Genomic DNA, 21551 nt, shown 5'->3' on the forward strand with positions numbered 1-21551 from the left:
CATCAGGAATGGAAGAGGTGAGGGGAGATGGTGATCAGGGCTTATGGGAACCACACAGTAGGGACCAACCCTCAAAATGATTGTGAAATTTTCATGGAGTCCACATAACTGTTTCTTGTTACTTCTTGTCTCTTTTCCCAAAAGGAGCTGGAAAAACAGTAACCCACTCCATATTTGGTAAGAGAAAGAACAGATCTAGCAAAAGTAAAAGGCAGCAACATAAATTCCTGGGATTTGAGATGAGTAGGGCTTTCTCATACAGAGGGGTGTCTGGAACCTAACTACCAAGAGGGTGAAGAAGTAGGAGTTCACGGTCACCACAGCCCCTCCATCTCTGGGCCTCTAGTTTCTGAGAGAAAGCCCAGAGGTCAGGTGCATAATTTGCCAGGTTACGTTCTAATGTTGCACAGGAGCACTCACACCCAAAGCCTGAACCGGAGGACTTGAGGTTTTTTGAACAGGCTTCTCCCACATTCTTCTACAGCCTCCCTGACCTCCCTCTAAGCCACATCAGGTGATTCCAGTATTTTCACCGACTACTTAATTTCCCACATACAAATCCCTGGGTGTTCTTACAGGGAACTCAACAGCTAAGCACACATATGGATTCAGTTTTGGAATGGCCAGGACTTTGTTGTGTGTGATCAGATATCTATCAGTGTCTCTCAAGAGAGCGGCAGATGTTCTCTCTTTGATATATATGGGTGTATGAGAAGGAAGTTCCTAAGGAATGTAATTCTTGACTGTTTTGACTCTGGGAGTCAGCTTACCTTTTGCACAGAAGCTGTTCGAGCCTGTTTTAAATGTTGAGATATCATCCATCTTTCCCACCATTATGGCCGAATCCTCTTTATGCCAACAACTATAACCCAGGAAAACAGAGCTGGTCCAGGACTCCCCAGATGCATTTGCTGCTCTGCTAGAGGCATCACAGCAGATGGACAGAGTTTCACTGTCATCATTCCACCTACTCTTGTGTTTTCCAGGGCACACTTTGCTGCCTTGTTCCCATTATGTATGAGTGGGGCTTCCCTTTTAAGTGGCCAATAACAGAAAATGAGTACAGCATTTTGGGTCAGCTAGGAGTGGGTCTCAGGTCTTGGCTCTAGATCTCTGAGATTCAGTTTTCCTCTTCTGTGGACCCACTGAGTTGTTGTGTGATGGAGAGAGACACTGGATGCGAGGAAACTCTCTATATTCCTGGTTCATTTGTGTCGCATATTAGTTATCACCATTGCTACTGCTGGTTGTGGTGTAGGTAGGAGAAAGGTAGAGAATAGCTAGGAGAGTGGAAAGGTGGCAGATTGTACCCTGCTGATCTTTTATGGGCTTCCCCTTTTGCCTTTTTCCACAGAGAATCATGTCTCTCTGTTGCCCATTTTCTTTGTTATCTTCTCTGTCTCCATTCTGGGGCACTCAGCTCTGGAGATAACCCAACCTCTTCCAAAGTGACATTTCTCATGATGATAGTTATTAATATTAATGTTATTAATAACCATAAGTCAATCTTTCCTGTTACAATGAGTTACCATTATTGTTACTGGTTGTTATGTGTGATTGTTATTTATATATTATAATTATGTCATTATGCTGTGCAAGATCTGATATCCTTTTCATGGCAAGTCAGTTTAATATGTGGCTCCTACTATTAAAACTGTTCCTGAAAGAATCAGCAGGGGAAAGACACCCCTGGAAGTGGCTACAGTGTCCTTGTGAACATGTCTACTCCAAGTGTTGCAAGTCCATCGTGTTTTGTGGCCTGTCCTAGCTCTGGAAGAGAAAAATTAATTACAGACTAGCCTGCAAAGCAGAACAAGTAGACAGCTAAGTGAAGCTCTGTATTTCAAACATGAATCACTGAAGTCACAATTTACAGGTAATAGGTCACAGATGATAAGGTGGAAAGGGATCTCCAGGAGTTCCACTGAGGAGGTGGCATTACATCTATCTGGGCTCCGAATGTTGATTAGTAGATGCAGTTTGGGGAAGAACATTCATGAATGAGGTGACAGCTTTCACAAAGGCACATAGTATGTTCAAGAAATGGTGGGGGCTTCCCTGGTGGCGCAGTGGTTGAAAGTCCACCTGCCGATGCAGGGGACGCGGGTTCGTGCCCTGGTCCGGGAAGATCCCACATGCCGCGGAGCGGCTGGGCCCATGAGCCATGGCCGCTGAGCCTGCGCATCCGGAGCCTGTGCTCTGCAACGGGAGAGGCCACAACAGTGAGAGGCCCGCGTACCGCAAAAAAAAAAAAAAAGAAAGAAAGAAAGAAATGGTGAACCCTACAAGGGTCCATAGACTGCATCTGACTCTCTAACCATAGACCCTGGCAGTCCACGCTGGGGGAGGACGTCTTCGCCTTACTAAGATCTGTGATCCAGCTCCACCTGAATGACTGCGCTGAAGTGAAAATTGGGCTACGGGCTCTATTTATCAGCTCTCCAGACAGTACTCGGAGGGAGGGAGGGTCATTGAACTCCTCAAGAGGAAGGATGGGGCAGTGACCCAGGGCAATTCACATCCTGTGTCTGTCAGTGGATGCCAAGCCTGGATACAGTTTTTTCTTGTATGAGCAAACATTAAAAAGAAGTTTCTGTGGAATAATCCTGCAACCCAAGGAAAATAACATGTTATCTAGAGGACTTAGAGAAAGCGCAGATCTTTAAAATCATTTACAGGAAAGAAAAATGTTTTAGAAAATATCTGTTTGGTATCCTCAAAAAGGAGACAAGAAGACTTAAAGACTATGGAATGAGAGTGGAAAGACACAGGGAGAACATATGGGTTATGGGGAGGGTAGAACCAACTTCAGGGGCCCCAAATGAGATGCCTCAGAGTTTTGTCCACCTACTTGTATTTGCCTTGGTGGAGAGAGAAGTCCATGTGAAATCAAATGCAGTGGCAAGGGTGGTCCTGCTCCTATCAAGTGCAGCCTGGACAGTGCCCCAAGAATACCGAATATAAACCATTTAGCACTCTGCTTAAATCTCCTGTTACTGTCATCTCCAATTCTTAATCCATGCCTATCCCCTACACCCTATTGAAAACTTACCTAGAAAAAAGGAATGCCTAGAAATCTCAACTCTTCCATTTTTTGATTGTAGCCTGAGAGATTCTAACTGCAAGCCAGCGGTCTCTGACAGACCCCTCCCAATGCTGTGTGGACTTCCCTTTTTAGAGATAAGCAAGCAGAAAAAAGACACCACAAACCTGTTTGCATTTGGAATCAGAGCAACAGACTGACTCCAAGAAAAAGGAGAAATCATTTGCAAGTCTGGATTTGAATTCTCAATAAAATGTAAGAGTACTGTGAATTTATGAAGGAGAAAAAACTGACAAATGAATGGATTTAAGGTGAAAAACATAATTACCCAAAACAAAAATGGCACAGAAGCAGTGATGAATAGATTAGGTGTTGCAGGAACTTTTCATGAGCCAATAATTAGTTGGTAATTGCTATATGGCTGTTAAAGCATAACATAAATGTCCTCCCACAGGAAAAGGAAAGTTGTAGAGAAGACAAAGACGAGAAGCTGAGGTTAGATCTACGGAAGTCCATGTACTGAGGATAACAGCAAGAGAGCCACAGATGATGTGTGACACACACACAAAGTTGCAGAATTGTTAGAGAAAAGTTAAAGAGTTATGGACACGGGTAACATGGAAAGTTCAAAAGTGTTCACAAGTAGAACAAAACTAGAAATAAATGACAGAAAGGTAAGCGGGCATACGTTGGAAGCTCAAAAATATTTTTAAAAACAACTCTTTATGTCACGGAGAAAAACAAAACTGCAATTACAGGCTATTTAGAAAATAATAATATGTGGCTGAAACTTAAGGAACAGATAATTATTTTACTGGAACTGTTCCAGAAACTACTGCAAAAAGAAATTATTGCCAAATCCCTTTAATGGATATGGCATAAGCCTGATGACATAATAAAAATAACACTTAAAAATTAACCTGCAGAACCATGTTCAGGATGAATTATTCAGTGTTGTATAGATGTCAATTCTTTCCATTAATATGCAAACTTAGTGTAACCCTAGTCAATATCCCAACATGATTTTATTTCGATACTTAACCAAAAGATTCTGAAGTGTATTTGGAAATGAAACATGCAAGGAAAGCCAAAAAAATTCTGGAAAAGAAGAAGGTAATTGTCTGGTAATTGCTGTATAGCTATTAAAGCACATCACAATGTTTCAGCGATCCAGATAGCCTTGAACTAACCTCAGAGGAGACAGATCAATGGGGAGAGATGGAGCAGAAACATGCACCCGGAAACAGATGTATATAGGCAAGAAGATTTCTAAAATAGTGAAAGTGGTGTTTAAATCATTGTAGTACAGGTTTATTACTCAGTAAAATACATTATCTCAAACGGCTACTTATTTGGCAAAATGCTAACAACAAAAATTACAACAATGGTACCACATTTAGATCCTTATCAGATTAATTAAATATAAAATAATAAAATCAGTAATTATCAGAAGGAAATCCAGAAGAATAATTTTGTAATTTTGGGATGGGGGAGGCTTCTTGAATTAAGATCTTAGAGTCAGAAAACTTTAAGGAAAATTTGAAAAATCTTCAGATGGGACAGGAAAGAATGCCTACAACAGAGAGAACGAAACATATGATATCCCAGTAGGATGTCTTTCCACTTGTGTGCTGGGTTGTCCGCCCACACGTGCTTGTGTGTACTCCTGCCTTCTCCTGCCACCCCTCTACTTATGCAGGAAGGTAAATGCATATCCTGCTTACACATCTGACTGCTTCTACCCCAGCAAACTGCAACTATTCCTAGGTGTTTTGCTATTGGTTGACTTTATGGTCATTCCTGAATAATGTTCTATTGGCAAGAGGTTTTAAAGCAACAGAAAACCCAAGGTTTGATGGATTTACCATCCCCTTTATTTATGTAAAATGGCTTCCAGTAAGGAATTCTGCTACAATTGGCTGCCAGTTTATTTAAGGTCCAGTGGAACATGAAAATAAACAAGTATTAATCCTGAGAACTTTTTTGTGGAATTATGAAAACAGTCTGTTATAAAACACATCCAGATGTCAGCCAGGACTGAGTCAATTAGAATAATAGCTTCAAGTAAAATCAACAAAGGTCAACCAGTCAGGCTGAGGGGTGAAATCTCCAGAATACCCAGTTCAAAGGGGCAGGGGAGGCTGCTGTTATGTATGCCCCAGCCTTGAGCTTTGTCCATGAAACATAATTGTTTAAGTGATCTATAAAGAAGAAATTATGGATCACACAGATCAACATAACTTTTTAAAAAGATTAATTTTGTCACAGTTTAGGGCAGATTTATAGAAGACCAAAATAAGAAAGAGTGTCATTTGAGAATGAGCAGAAACTTTGAAAGAGTAAAATGAAAAAAACAAACCCAGCTTCCCCTATATTTGAAAATTATTAAATTTTTATATCAGTAAAAATTTTAATTTTATAGAGAACTATAAAAAATTTCCTATTGATACAATTTTTCAAAAATTGTGTGTAAGGATAATCACTGGAACATTTAATATTAAACCCTATTAAACCCTCTGAAGTCATCTAAATAGTGACCTGTGGAATGCTGGTTAAATAAATGATGGCACACTTGCATAGTATAACAAAATGCAACTGTTGACAACCACAGTAAACCTGTTTGTGAACTGCTAGGAACATGTTTAATATATATTAAGTATGAAAGAGCAAGTAACAGAGAATTAAATATATCATTATTCAGCCATTTTTTATTAATCTATTGATCTGTGTTTCTCGGATTGTGTATGCAGGGAAAGTTCTAGAAAGAAACGGGTGTTTGTGATGACTGCCTCTGGGAGTGCAGGAGCTTAGGGCAGAGGATCTTTTCATTTTTGTGTTATGCTTTTCTATAGTGTTTGAATTTTTTACTTTGGGTATGTATTACTTTTATAAAAAAATTTAAAAGATTAGTTAAAAGCAGCAGGAGAGGGAAGGAAAGAATGAGGGATCTATTGAAGTGGAAAGCTAACTAATGGAACGTTGATCAACTCGTTCTTAAGAGGAAATAGGACAGCTGTGAAAATATTGGAAGCCTCTGAAAATGTTAGGAGTTAAACAGTCACCATAAGAGAAATAGTTTTACTCATTATGCTTTCTCCAATGAATGAGTAATTGCCTAAAAATAAAACACAATGTTGTTACATCGGTTCAGTACCTGTTGAAGGTTCTGATGGCCAGTAGCATCTCATGTGCCTGAAGCCAACATCAGTTTGAAATTTACTTTTTCTTTAAAAAAAGATGACTGATAATTTCCGTCAATGGAGAAGCTTGGAAGTTTTAAGGTCCCTGTTACCTACCTAGAGGACTTGATGGCTGCAGTTGGAAGACTTTGGCTGTCAAATATCCTGAGAGTTTCAGATGGAACGTAACTCTGACTGCTCACTTATCACAGGGACAACTTCTGCCCTTGCAAAAGAGCTTGGAGCAGTGCTGTTGCCCCACCTCTCTCCCTGATGCCCTGTGCTCCAGCACGGGATGACCCACACTCAGATGTTTTCTGCCAAGCAAAGCCACTGGTTGACTATATGAAACAGAGCTCAGCCTACTGGTCATTATGGGCACAACAGACCAAATTAAACATCTGATGGGATGTTTCACATACTTGAGAACAGCACCTTCTGGAGCCAGAACATCTTTGGATTTGAGGGGACTTAGTAGTCATAAAACTGGAGCCCATGGGCTTCCCTGGTGGTGCAGTGGTTAAGAATCCGCCTGCCAATGCAAGGGACATGGGTTCGAGCCCTGGTCTGGGAAGATCCCACATGCCATGGAGCAACTAAGCCCATGAGCCACAACTACTGAGCCTGTACTCTAGAGTCTGCGAACCACAACTACTGAGCTCGCGCCACAACTACTGAAGCCCGCACGCCTAGAGCCCATGCTCTGCAACAAGAGAAGACACCACAATGAGAAGCCCGCGCACTGCAACGAAGAGTAGTAGCCCCTGCTTGCTGCAACTAGAGAAAGCCCACGTACAGCAACGAAGACCAAACAGAGCCCCCCCCCCAAAAAAGGGGGCCCATGATACATGATACTAGAGTGCATTTTCCACTTCATTTGGCTCTTTATCACAGTGACAATGTTTATGAAGGTTAAAACCTTTTCTTATTGACGTCCACATGACAACAGTATTTGAAAACAAAAATATGCAGCAAGAGAGTCTTCGTTTGTACAGGTGTATAGTAGAGTGTGTGTGTGTGTGTGTGTATGCTCACATGTTGAATGTGTGAATACTCTTGCTTGCATATGTCCACTAATGGAGAGGAAGAACAAGAAATGAAAGGGAATGGTTTGTTTCTTTTTTGGAATTTAAGAACAATACTCAAGATAAAGAATTTCCCTTTACTTTCTTCCTCAGATGGCTGGAAAATGAAAAAAAAAAAAGCAAAAGCAAAAATCCCATAAACTTCAAGCACTCTAGTTCCTGTGTTAAGGGTAGGTTCAAATGTTGTCTAAATCCTATATGGCCTAAAGGTTTCTACATTTTATGTAAGGTGGTACAATATTAACTCTAGGCTGTAAAACTTAAGGAAATGTATCATAATTTCTAAGTAGCACTAAAAATGTAGTGCAATGAAATATTGCTAAAAAGCCAATAGGTGAATTAAAATGGAATTCCAAATACTTCAAATAAACAGAGAGGAGAGGTGAGGAAAATTTATTTAAACCTTTGGGGGCAAATAACAGACCTGAGATGAATATAAAAAATAATTAAGCAGAAGAGGGCTTCCCTGGTGGCGCAGTGGTTGAGTATGCCTGCTGATGCAGGGGACAGGGGTTCGTGCCCTGGTCCGGGAAGATCCCACATGCCACGGAGCGGCTAGGCCCGTGAGCCATGGCCACTGAGCCTGCGCGTCCAGAGCCTGTGCTCCACAACGGGAGAGGCCACAACAGTGAGAGGCCCACGTACCTCAAAAAAAAAAAAATTAAGCAGAAGATCAAAGAAAAACAAAAACAAAATGGAAAAAATTCTATACCTCCTTTTCTAAAAATTTGAAGAATGCATCTGGCAGAATATGATAAAATCCTTCTGAAATAGCACTTGCTTAGTAAGATACCTAAATATCTTACCTAATAAGATAATTTAAAAAATAAATACTTATACTTTCAAGGGAATACAACCTTGAGCCCTGTAACCTAGAGATTAAAGAATGAAATGGCAGGAGAATTAATAAGTGGAGAACATTTTAGGACTACTGAATTTATTAAGGTTGACATTGTAAAAAATGGAATTGTACATGGAAATGAAAAAAGATAATAAAAGAATACTATGAAGAACTCTCTGCCCACAAATTTGATAACCTGAATGAAATGGATCAATTCCTTGAAAAACACAACCTGCCAAAACTTACAGAGGAAATAGATGATTTGAGTAGGCCTAATATCTATTAAGAAAGCTGAACAAAAACTTAATAACCTTCCAAAACAGAAAGTACCACACCCAAATGGGTTCACAGGTGAATTCACATCTAAGGAAGAAATGATACCATTGTTTACAACCTCTTTCAGAGGATTAAAGCATACACTTTAATCAGAGAGCACACACTTCCTAACTCATTCTTTAAGTCCCACATTACCCTAATACCACAGTCAGACAAAGACATTACAAGAAAAGAAAACTACAGACCAATATCTCTCATGAACCTATATGCAAATATTCTCAACAAAATATTAACAAATCAAATCCAAAAAAAATATAAAAAGAATTATACACCATGACTAAGTGGGATTTATCCAAGGTATGCAAGGCTGGTTCAACATTTGAAAATCAATTAATGTAACCCATTGCATCAGCAGACTAAAAAAGAAAAATCACATGATCGTATCAACAGATGCAGAAAAAACATTTGACAAAATCCAATACCCATTTGTGATAAAAACTTTCAGTAAACTTGGAATAGAGGGCAACTTTCTCAACTTGGTAAAGACTATCTATGAAAATGCTACAGTTAACATCATACTTGATGGTGAGAAACTTGAAGCTTTCCCATTAAGATCTGGTATAAGGCAAGGATGTCCCCTCTCACTCCTTTTCAACATTGTACTGCAAGTTCTTGCTATTGCGGTAAGGCAAGAAAAGGAAATAAAAGGTATACAGATTAAAAAGGTAGATATAAATCTGTCTTTTCTGAAGACATGATTGTCTATGTAGAAAATATGAAAGAATCCATGAAAAAACTCCTAGAACTAATAAGTGATTATAGCAAGGTTGCAAGATACAAGGTTAACATAAAAATCTCTATTGTTTTCCTATATACCAACAATGAACAAGTGGAATTTGAAATTAAAAAACGCAATGCCATTTACATTAGTACCCTTCAACTGAAATACCTTTGGTGTAAATCTAAAAAATATGTACAAGATCTATATGAGAAAAACCATAGAACTCTGATGAAGGAAATCAAAAAAGAACTAAATAAATGGAGAAATAGTCCATGTTTATGTATAGAAAGACTCACTATTGTTAAGATGTCAGTTCTTCCCCAAATGATCTATAGATTCAATAAAATCTCAACCAAAATTCCAGTAAGATATTTTATGGATACTGATAAGCTGATTCTAAAGTTAATATAGAGAGTCAAAAGACCCAGAAAAGCCAACACAATATTGAAGGAGAAGAACAAAGCTGGAGAATTTACACGAGCTGACTTCAAGACTTACTTACTATAAAACTACAGTAATCAAGACAGTGTGGTACTGGCGAGAGAATAGACAAATAGATCAATGGGACAGAATAGAGAGCCCAGAAATAAACCCACATAAATACAGTCAACTGATCTTTGACAAAGGAGCAAAGGCAATACCATGGAGCAAAGACAGTCTTTTCAGCAAATGATGCTGGAAAAACTAGACATCCATAGGCAAAAAAAAAAAAAAAGAACCTAGACATAGATCTTACATCCTTCACACAAATTAACTCAAAATGCATCACAGACCTATATGTAAAATGCAAAACTATGAATTATTAGAAGATAACATAGAAGGAAACCTAAATGACCTTGAGTCTGGTGGCACATTTTTAGATATAAAACTAAAGACACGATCCATGCAATAAATAATTGATAAGCTGGACTTCATCAAAGTTAAAAACTTCTGCTCTTCAAAAGACAATATAAAGAGAATTAAGAGAAGCCACAGACTGGGAGAAAATATTTGCAAAATACATACCTGATAAAGGATTGTTACCCAAAATATACAAAGAACTATTCTTTAAAAATTTTTTTATTATTTATTTATTATTGGAGCTAACGGGTTCGCGGGCCCGACTGGAGGGCTACGCGGTGGTGGAGGGCTCGGAAAGAAGTGCGAGTGCCCTTGAGTCGTGTGACTTCGCTCCTTCCGCGCCCTGCAGCGGAGCGACCTCCCTCCTTCCGCGCCCTCAGCGCCGGCGGAGTGGTTAAAGTGAGCAAGCAATGGCCAGTAATCACAAACCTTCAGCAGCTCGCCCTGTTTCTCGAGGTGGGATTGGATTGACAGGAAGGCCTCCTTCTGGAATACGGCCCCCATCAGGAAATATTCGAGTGGCAACTGGAATGCCACCTGGAACAGCAAGACTGGGCTCTCGTGGTGGTCCCATAGGGACAGTAGGGGTTCTGTCCTCTCAAATCAAAGTTGCTGATCGTCCTGTGACACAACAAGGTTTGAGTGGAATGAAAACTGGGATGAAAGGTCCCCAGAGGCAAATTTTAGACAAATCTTATTATCTTGGGCTTCTTCGAAGTAAAATAAGTGAACTTACAACAGAAATCAATAAACTTGAGAAAGAAATAGAAATGTACAATCAAGAGAATTCAGTATATTTGTCATATGAAAAGAGAGCTGAGACTTTAGCTGTTGAAATCAAAGAGTTTCAAGGACAACTAGCAGACTACAACATGTTGGTAGATAAACTTAATACCAATACTGAAATGGAAGAAGTAATGAATGATTTCAACATGCTTAAAGCTCAAAATGATCGAGAAACACAAAGTATGGATATTATATTTACTGAAAGACAAGCGAAGGAAAAACAAATTAGAAGTGTAGAAGAAGAAACTGAACAGGAAAAACAGGCAGCAGAGGGCATTATCAAAAATATGCCTCCTGAAAAACAAGTCAAGTATATAGAAATGAAAACCATGAATGAGAAATTGTTGCAGGAATTAGATACACTTCAGCAACAGCTAGATTCACTGAACATGAAAAAAGAGAGCTTGGAATCTGAAATAGCACACTCCCAGGTAAAACAGGAGGCTGTATTGTTGCATGAAAAACTTTATGAGTCGGAGTCCCATCGAGATCAAATGATTGCAGAAGACAAAAGCATGGGATCCCCAATGGAAGAGAGAGAGAGATTACTTAAGCAGGTTAAAGAAGATAATCAGGAAATAGCCAGCATGGAGCGACAGTTAACAGATATAAAAGAAAAAATAAATCAGCTTAATGAAGAAATTAGACAACTTGACATGGATTTAGAAGAACACCAAGGTGAAATGAATCAGAAGTACAAGGAGCTAAAAAAAAGGGAGGAAAATATGGACACCTTTATTGAGACTTTTGAGGAAACTAAGAACCAGGAACTGGAAAGGAAGGCACAGATAGAAGCCAACATTGTTGCACTCTTGGAGCACTGTAGTCGAAATATAAATCGTATGAAACAGATATCCTCTATCACCAATCAAGAGCTGAAGATGATGCAGGATGATCTCAATTTTAAATCTACTGAAATGCAGAAATCACAAAGTACGGCTAGGAATCTGACTTCAGATAGTCAGCGTCTACAGTTGGATCTACAAAAAATGGAGCTACTGGAAAGTAAAATGACTGAGGAACAACAGTCTCTAAAAAGCAAAATTAAGCAAATGATAACTGATCTGGAAACATATAATGATTTGCCAGCTTTAAAATCATCAGGTGAAGAAAAGAAAAAGAAATTGCATCAGGAGAGAACAGTATTATCAACCCGCAGAAATGCCTTTAAAAAAATAATTCAGAAACTAAACACATAATATGAGACACTAAAAACACAATTGCAAGAAAACGAGACACATTCTCAGCTTACAAATTTGGAGAGGAAGTGGCAACACCATGAGCAAAATAATTTTGTGATGAAAGAATTCATAGCAACCAAGAGTCAAGAGAGTGATTACCGGCCAATTATGAAGAATGTGACCAAGCAGATTGCAGAGTATAATAAAACCATCATGGATGCTCTACATAGCACGAGCAGAAACTGAGTCTGAACCAACTACAAGTCTCTATAGAAATATCCTTTTGCTGCTAAACTTCATACATGCCAGCTGAAAAATAATAGCTTACCCTTGAAGAGTTTTACCTAAAATTTTTGAATGTTACAATTTTTGTGGCCTCTTTGAAGTGTGAAATTTTAAATAGTATAATAGTTTAATAAATAGTTTCTTATAAAAAAAAAATTTTTTTTTTCAAAATATACAAAGGACTCTTAAAACTCAACAGTAGGAAGAAAAACCAACCTGATTAAAAAATGGGCCAAAGACCTTAACAGATATCACACCAGAGAAGATGTACAGGTGGCAACTAACCCTGTGAAAAGTTGCTCCATATCATATGTCCTCAGGTAAATTCAAATTAAGGCAACAATGAGGTACCACTACACACCTATTAAAATGGTCAAAATTCAGAACACTGATGATGCCAAATGGTGGTGAGGATGTGGAGCAACAGGAACTCTCATTCACTGCTGGTAGTAATGCAAAATCATATAGCTACACTGGAAGACAGTTTGGTGATTTCTTGCAAAACTAATAATCTTATTATACAATCCAGCCATTGCACTTCTTGGTATTTACCCAAAGGAGTTGAAAACATGTCAACACCAAATACAAAAACCTGCACATGAATGTATATAGCAACTTTGTTCATAATTGCCAAAACTTAGAAGCAACCAAGATGTCCTTCATCAGGTAAATGGACGAGTAAATTGTGGTACGTCCAGGCTATGGAATATTATTAAGCACTAAAAACAAATGAGCTGTCAAGCCATGAAAAGACATGGAGGAACATTAAGTACTTATTACTAAGTGAAAGAAGCCAATCTGAAAAGGCTACATACTATATGATTCCAACTATACGACGTATTGGAAAAGGCAAAACTATGAAGACAATAAAAAGATCAATGGTTGCCAGGTGTAAGGGAGTGGGAGGGATGAATAGGTGGAGCACAGAGAATTTTTAGGGTAGTGAAAATACTCTGTATGGTATTATAATGATAGATATATATAATTATACATTGGTTAAACCCATACAATGTACAATACTGAAAGTGAACCCTAAGGTAAACTGTGGACTTTGTGTGATTATGATGTGTCGATGTAGGTTCATCAGTTGTAAGAAATAAATGCACCACTCTGGTGGGGGTTGTTGATAATGGGGGATGCTATGCATGTATGTGGGCAGGGGATTTATGGGAAATCGCTGTACCTCCCTCTCAGTTTTGTTGTACTTCTAAAACTGCTCTAAAAAAGTCTTTAAACAAGAAAAACATGGAATTGAAATATGGATGAAATTTTAGAAATTACACAGGATGTGAAGGATAAAGAATGATTTGGAGACTTTGGTAAGTACAGATGACAGCCAAATACATTCTATCATAAAAATTAATTGATGTACTTGAAATAGAAGAATACATGAAAACAGAAAATTTTATTTAGGAAGGGTTTGAAAAAACTTTCTTGAAATGACAAAAAAAACTATATTTTAGATCAAAAGTACTTATCACATCTTAGGAAAAATATGTAAGAAGTAATCATTAACCAAGACATTTTCTTTGAAAGTGACTAAACTTTAAAAATGAATATAAATCCTATAAGCATCCAGGAAGAAGAAAATCATTTATAAGGAGAAAAAGATAATTCTTGCCTCAAACTGTCCCAGCTATATTTAGGGAGGGAAATCCTACAGAAGGTGAGAGAGAAATATTGTGACCTATAATACTAATATGGAAAGATTTAAAAAATATGGATAAGTTCCATGTCCCATAAAGTGAAAGTACCATATATAAGGATCTTTGGACAAAGATGTTTATTACAGCTTTGTTCATAGGGGCTAAACATTTTTCAATTAGGGAACAGTAGTTCTGTTTATATCATAAACTCTTATGCAGCTGACAAAAGGAGAGAGAGAGAGAGAGAGAGAAAGGAGGAGGAGGGGGAGGAGTAGAGGTGGGGGAAGGGGAAGAGGAAAGGGAAGGAGGGCAAGAGGGAGGAAAATTAAATTAGAGGAATTTCCATCTGATATTGTTGAGTGAGAAAAGCAAAATGAAGAAATCACATATAGTACGATTCCATTTGAGTAATCAAACAATTGTTGAAGATTCATATCTATCCATCTACCATGCACACTAATATTTAAGTATTGTACATTTATACACACAAACACCAAAGATGAGTATATATTTGTGTATGATTATAAGAGCAGGGGGCAATATGGAAGTAGACATAACTGGTTGTAAGCATGGACTCCTTGAGTGTGGGAACATGAGCTTGGAGGCTGATGTGGCTGCAAGGAAGAAAGATAAAAGGAGGAGAAAGTAAAAATGAAAAAAAACTGCTAAGCAAGCAAATAGTATGTTTAATGTATTTATGCCAAATCTGAACTCTTGGTTTTATGTATTCATTTTCTTATTACTTTCTAATATATTATTTTCTATCATTATCTTTATCTCCTTACTGTCTTAACTATTTGAAAAAATTCTTTGCCTCTTGTGGATACATAACTCTTTGTCACGTGTATTATATTTTCCCAAGTTTTTATAGTGTCTTTTGATTTTGGTCATGATGATTTTGTGGAACGACTTATGTTTTACATAGTCAAACTTGTCCATCTCTTCCTTTACTATTAATTAGTTCTGTGCATCTTTAGAAAGGTTTTGTATAGCCCAGCATTATAAAAATATATTCTCTTTGTGCAGTTATAAATTTCATTTATGTTTGAATGTTTGCCACAACTGCAAGTAAGTTTGGTATGCGGATTTAGGTAGGAGGTTGTGCTTCCTGCTCCCCGCCCTCCGCTCCAAATCTAGCTCATTTTCATGGTACCGCTTATTCGATAGTTCATTTCCCCTCTCTTACTGAAATGTCACATTTATAAAATTCAATACTTTCATTTATTTTTGCTTGCATTTCTTGATTCTGTCTTATTCTATTCATTTATTTCTGCATCTGAACTACTGGATTTTTAAAATTGAAATGTATTTGACATAACATTGTGTAAATTTAAGGTGTACAACATGTTCATTTGGTAAGTTTATATAGTGTAATATGATTGCCATTATGGCAGTAGTTAACACTTCTATCATGTTACATAACTGTCATTTCTTTTTAGTGGCTGAACCATTGAATTTTAATTATTTTCTAGCTTTTAACATCTGGCAGTACAAACCTCACTAACTTTCCACTTCCAACTACTTATTTCTCTGATTTTTGTCAATTACTCTTGTATATTTAGTCTTGATATTGAAAAAAAATTTTAAGACCAAGTTTCTAAAAAGAAAAATGTTTGGATTTTTATTATGATTATATTAATTATTACTATATGACATATCCTAAGAATTCCTCTCCCTCTCCCAGACCGAAACATGTCTGTCCATTTACTTGAGTCTTATTTTATGTCTGTCAAGAGAGTGGGTGAGGCCTTCTAAGCAAAATAAAACAAGACCCAGAAATTATAAGGGAAAATAACAGATATGAGAACACATAAAAAAAAAATCGCCAAAGGAAAAAAATGGCAGAAGTTAAATGAAAAGACAAGTCAAACTGGAAAAATATTTGTTACACATGTCAGAAAAAACATGTCACTAGGGTAAAGCCAGGGGTTTCTCATCAATCACCAAATTAGCAAAACCCAATAGAAAAACTGACAACATGCAAAGCAATCCACGAAGAAAAGACTAAAAATAACAACAGCAACACAACCAATAGCATACTGTTGTTCACCTGTCAGCCAAAGAGTAAATTGCCTGTCAATAGCCTGTTTGGCAAGAGGAGGGGAAAGGGCCTCTCTTACACTTTGGCAAGAGTGCGAATTTGTGCATTGCTTTGGAGAGCAATTTAGCAGTTTCCAACAAATGAATAAAAGACAGATTCTTGGATCTTAAAATTGCCCCTCTAAGAATTTATTCCACAAGGCACACTCCAGCGTGTCCAAAAAGGCACTTAAACAAGGGTGTGATATTATCTGTAAAGGCCAAAGATGGAAAGCGCTTAAATGCCAAGCTATAGCGGTTTGGTAAAATGCTTTCTCATTCTTCCATAAAATAAAATACAATGCAGTCTTGAAAAAGAATTAGTTGGTCTGTATGTGCTGAAATGTATTGTTACAGTAAAGAAAAGCTAGATGCAGAGGAGTGGGTTCTGATGCTCTCATTTGACATAAGAAGGATACGTAAACATACACAGCTAAGCACAGGGATTGCACATGCAAGGGAACTGGAGAGGCACACAGAAACTATAAATGATGGTTACATCTTGCAAGGAGTTTGGGGGTCTGGTTTGTGAGGGAGATTTGCTCTTCATTTTTTGACCTTTATGTAGTATTTGGATTTTTTCTAACACACACTTGCCTTATGTTTCAATAAATAAATAAAAGAGGATTAGATTAAAAACCTAAGAATGAATCTGAGATATGAATCATCAATGTTTGCAAACAGATAATATAGAATATCTCTCTCCGAACTCAATTGTAATTTGCAAAATTGGCCCAGTTATGAGCTTCTAAGTTTTGTGAAAATTTGATTTCCATCCCATTTTGCTTTTGAATTTTGAGAGCAGGTGGCTTGAAACCCAGATGTGAGTGGAACTGCATGTCAGGGATCACTTTCAATTAAAAAAAAAAAGAGGTTTAGATTGATTAGCTAGGGTAAGATGAACTTTTACAGAGAAGGTAAGACTGACATGGTGGTGGGGAGAGGAAACAAGAAATGATGGGGGTAGATTTTGCTAATATTACACAGAAGGCTGAAACTTGCTCAGCCTTTGCTTTCTCTTTGTTCAACCTCTTATGGGAAATGCACTATCAAACTATTTTCCGTTCCTTTTCTGTACCTGAGTATGACTTTTGTTTCAACCCTCTTTGGCATAAGAATTTTAATTATTTCCTTGACCTTTGGTCTAATCAAGGTTAGAGTCAACTTCTTCTTGCTGGATCTTTCCGGATTCCCGGCTGCAAGGCTATCTGTGGGAGTCATACAGAAATAGGTTGTAATCTATTAACTGAACGATTGCTCATATATCCTTTGTGAGTCCTGGGAGTGCTGAGAGCTTTTTAGAATAGTCTGGAGATAATACCCTGGCCTTGTCCATGTTCATTTTTGAAACAAAGCAGATGTGGAATAATTAGTTGTTGGTTCCATATTTTTGGAAGACATGAGTAATTTTTTTTTCCTGAAAGAATGCACAGAGCTGATGCATTTCCCCATAGCAGGAGGAGTGCAGTACAGGGTTGTGCACACAGGGTTTATGGGAATGGAGTGGAAGGAAACTGGGCAGGACTCAAACAATGAGGAGACATTCTCTAAGGGGAAAATGGTCACAGGACAGAATTAGAGAAGGCAGATAGGTATGGGGGACTGGAAAACAACTCTTAATTGAACAGGCCCGACACACGTGTGAGACACTCCTGGGGCCTCTGCACTGTCAGGGGATCTTGATGTGAGAGCTCTGGGGATATGACCCACTCCTCCTTCCTGCTAAGTAACTCCCTTTGGAGGCACAGAGACCTGGCTCTCAGGTAAGGCCCCTCCACTCACCAGGTGATGTCCATATGTAAATCGCTCACCCTCTGAGAGCCTCCATTTTCTCATCAGTGAAATGTAAATGTCTAGCACCAGCTTCACAAAATCTTGTGCCTGGCACATAGCAGTTGCTCAGTAAATACACGTTCTCTTTATCCTTCATGGATTCCTTTTGTCTAAGTACTGTTTGTGAATCAGTTTAGCATTCAAAGTCTTCCATGTTTGAGCCCCTCATCTTATTGAACAAATGTAAACTACTAATGTTTCTGAATGTTTGACTGATTTTGATAATAGAAACAACTGACATTACTCTAGCAAGTTACTCCTTACACAGGCTTCTAGATCCTTTTACCATATGCACCCTGTGATGCAGCTGGGCTAGGATTAATACGGTCCCCAATAGATGAATGTGGAAATGGGGGCTGAGGCGCTAAGTGACAGGTAAGGTCATAGTGAGTGATGGGCATAGACAAGCCTCAACCAGGTGCTCTGGCCTAAGCTGGTAACCGTCCCCTAAGCAGGTCATTAAATGTCAAAGTCATGTGGTTCTCCCTTTCCCATATGTTCTTCCTTTTTGCCTGTGGAAACAGATTCATTTTCAGGATTCATCTTAAGACTTTCATATACCAGGAATTTTTCCAGCACCAGAGTGAAATGTGTGTGTGCGTGTGAGTGCGTGTGTGTGCATGCTAAATGTTCTGGCATTTTTGTAGGACACCCTTTGGAGGCTCTGGAATGCCTCTATAACAATCCTTCCTTTGCATGGGAAGAAAATGTGGGCAACAGGCAGTGACCGTGTTCTTAAGCAAGGAAGTGCGGGGGTGGGTGTGTGTGGGGTGGGTGTGTGTGCCTCTTCCTAGAAGACAGGCTTGGCAGACTGCAGCATAGGAAAGAAGAGGGACGTGTGATGTTTCTAGGTGCCCTGGGAGAAGTCCCTTTTTGTATAGAAATTATTTATGCTTCCCTTTATAGAGCTTTTGGAAGAATAGAAAGAAAAACCTATTTCCTGTATGAGATAAGAATTTTTTGATTGGGTGTGTCTACTGAACCAGCCTCAAATGATATAAGAATTGTGCTTGGATGTCACTGTTGATCCCACAGTACAGTCCTCATAAAAGTAATAGAAGCCTTCAGACACTCCCCCTCCCCTGTTTGGGGTGCTTGCTGGCTTACCCTGTGGAGGCTTGGCTTTGGTAGCAGGCACCCCCATCTGCTTTTTGCACAATATAGGAGTCAAGTCGATCTGGTTCTGGACCATGAGTGTGATGTCCAGGTGTTCCTTGTTACCAATTTTGTAGGAATTAAAGGGATATTAAAGCCCCTTTGTCCTGACATTTCCATTTCCTTGTGAGGAAAAGAATCAAAGTGAGATCTGGCCTGTAGGGAAGTTTTCCCACGTTGGGAGGGTCCTGAACCACTGAGTGAGCCTTCTTGGGACCAGAAGACCTGGATGTCAGCTGTATTGCTGGCAAAGTGCTCCAGCTCCCTGGTGCCAGAGCTGCATCTGGTGACAGTGATGGTGACACATGGCAAGTAAGAACCTTCTCTCTGGGGGAGGCGGAGTTGGGCATGCAGTGAAGGTGTGTGAATCTGCATGCTGGAGAACAGAAGCTGAGAGCCTGTGAGGCTGGGCTGGAGGAGGCCGCTGACGTCCAAGTGGGGGCATGGTAGGGGAGGTCTCACGGCGAAGGCTTGTACATAGAAAGGATTATTTCCCCAGAACATATAGGATAAAACTGCCTGTGCTGAGTTTTAACGTAGCACTTATCACAGAGTCTGTAATGGGTTAAAGTCACAACCTGGGGGAGGACATGGGTCTAGGGATGATTGAGGCCACTACTCTCATTGGACAGATGAGGAAAGTTAGCCTCAGAAAGGAGGATTGGAAAGCCCAGCTTTCCTGCTCAGGCCACCATATGTCACTGGGAAGGAAGCCCTCTGGGTCTGAGAGCCCTGACTAGAGTCAGTGGCCATAGCTGGCCCAGGCCTAAGCTGGTCTCAGGCTTAAGAGGGAACCCTGGTGGCCAGTCAGCTCTGCTTGGGCTCTCCTCTATGGAGCTGGCCACCCCAAGGGCAGCTGTGATTTGCGGGTCCCAGAAAGAGGGTGTGGCCAGAAGCACAGCAGAGAGGGTCGCTTCGGGAACAGCTCCCTCCGATGGTGTCCAGAAGATGTGGAGGAGGCCGAGGTAAGGCCATTTGCGGAAGGCACCTTGAAGTTAAAAATAATTTCACAGAGCTTTAGATAATTTATAGGCAGGGAAAGTGAGTTGGAGAAGTCACCAAAAAATAGATTAATGATTCCATTATCAAATATCTTGGGTTTAGCTTTCTGGAAATTAGTGTTCTTCTCTTTAAAAATGACAGCTGGCCTTTTCTATGAACATCGCTGCCTCTGGCTCTCCCTCTGAAGTTAGAGTTATTTGGTGCCCTGTGAGCCTGTAAGATGTGTGGAGGGGGCTCTGCGGTTCGTCAGGGAACTTGCAGAAGCAATCATCTGTTTTTTCCCACTGGTTGTGACATTCCATGGCTAAAGGGTTAGTGGACCCTTTAGTGTTCTCAGTCTTCCTAAAACCAGGAGAGGAATTCTTCCCAGACTGGAAGGTGCCCCAGAATGAGCTAGAAAGAAGATTCTTTTTTAGTCCCAATGCGGGCTTCAGAAAAAGAAAGATGGATGGCCAAGGTTACGTGTCACATAAATTGGACAGTGAGAGTCTCTCATTCAGCATGAAAAGTGAGTTGGAACTGGGGACCCTGGGCAAGCCAAGGAAGGACCTTTTGTTCTTCCTGGGAGCTTTGTCACCTTAAAAGGCCTTTAATCAACCAACTAATCAGTCCATCAGACATGGCGGCCTAGTATTACTGTTGTTACTGCACATCAGTTTTTAATGAAATTCCATCACTTTGAAGGAGGGATTTCTGGACGATACTGGACTAAATACTTCATCTCAAGAATCTCACCATCTAGGTAAGGAAATTGGGTGAAGACAAATGACATACATGTAAATGCAAACAACTAGATGTTTATCTCTGTGCTCTGACTGTGAATGCAGTTTGAATGGAGAGAAAGGTGACATGTCTGTGGTCTGGGGTCACCAGGGACAATTTCTTGGACTAAGTTGCACTTGAGTCAGACCTTGAAGATGGTGTTAGTTTCAGCTAGTTTCAGCTAGACCAAGGGGAAAAGTCTATTTCTGTAAAAAACTGTATCCCACAGACGCAATGGGCCCACTTCTGTCCCCACGTTCCAGCCACTGCACCCCAGGGAATACCAGCATCACCAGAGATCACTACTGCCCAGTGCCAGCTGGGAAGTGCCCCTCATTACCCTGCCAGAGCCATCTGAAAGCCTGCTAAATCAGTTCAAGAGATAAAAGTGATACCACTAAGCCTAGCTCTGCCCCTTTTTAGAAGCAGCCCAGAGTTTGATGACACACCATAAATACAGAGTTCTCTGTGAAGAAATTGCTGACTTTCTGGTGAATCTTGAGATTATCACTAGCGTGCAAGGGGAAATTATTCTTCTCATTATGTTGACTGGGAATTAGAGCTTTCCAAGGTCTCTTTACTACTTCCTTATCCTGTCAGTTAGAATTTTACAATTATATAGTGGAATCACCCAAACTTCCTAGGAGATGCTTTCTTTGAAGCCACAAACATCATAGAGAAAAGCAGAGAGCTAGAAACTCCCTTCTCCAGACCTGAATATCAGAGGATACATTTGTTTTCCTGGACAATTTTCCCAAAGAAAATCAAACAAACTAG

General features: G+C 39.4%; 1 protein-coding gene across 1 annotated transcript; it reads left to right on the top strand.

Moving 5' to 3' along the window:
• Nucleotides 1-10397: 10397 nt before the first annotated feature.
• LOC308618322 (intraflagellar transport protein 74 homolog) lies at nt 10398-12423 on the top strand. The gene has a single exon (XM_081235999.1). It carries the CDS (start codon nt 10456-10458, stop codon nt 12028-12030), a length of 1575 nt encoding a protein of 524 aa, XP_081092125.1. The 5' UTR covers nt 10398-10455; the 3' UTR covers nt 12031-12423.
• The last annotated feature ends 9128 nt before the right edge of the window (nt 12424-21551 follow it).

This window comes from Mesoplodon bidens (assembly GCF_964165515.1).
Source record: "Mesoplodon bidens genome assembly, chromosome: 1".
NCBI lineage: Eukaryota > Metazoa > Chordata > Mammalia > Artiodactyla > Ziphiidae > Mesoplodon > Mesoplodon bidens.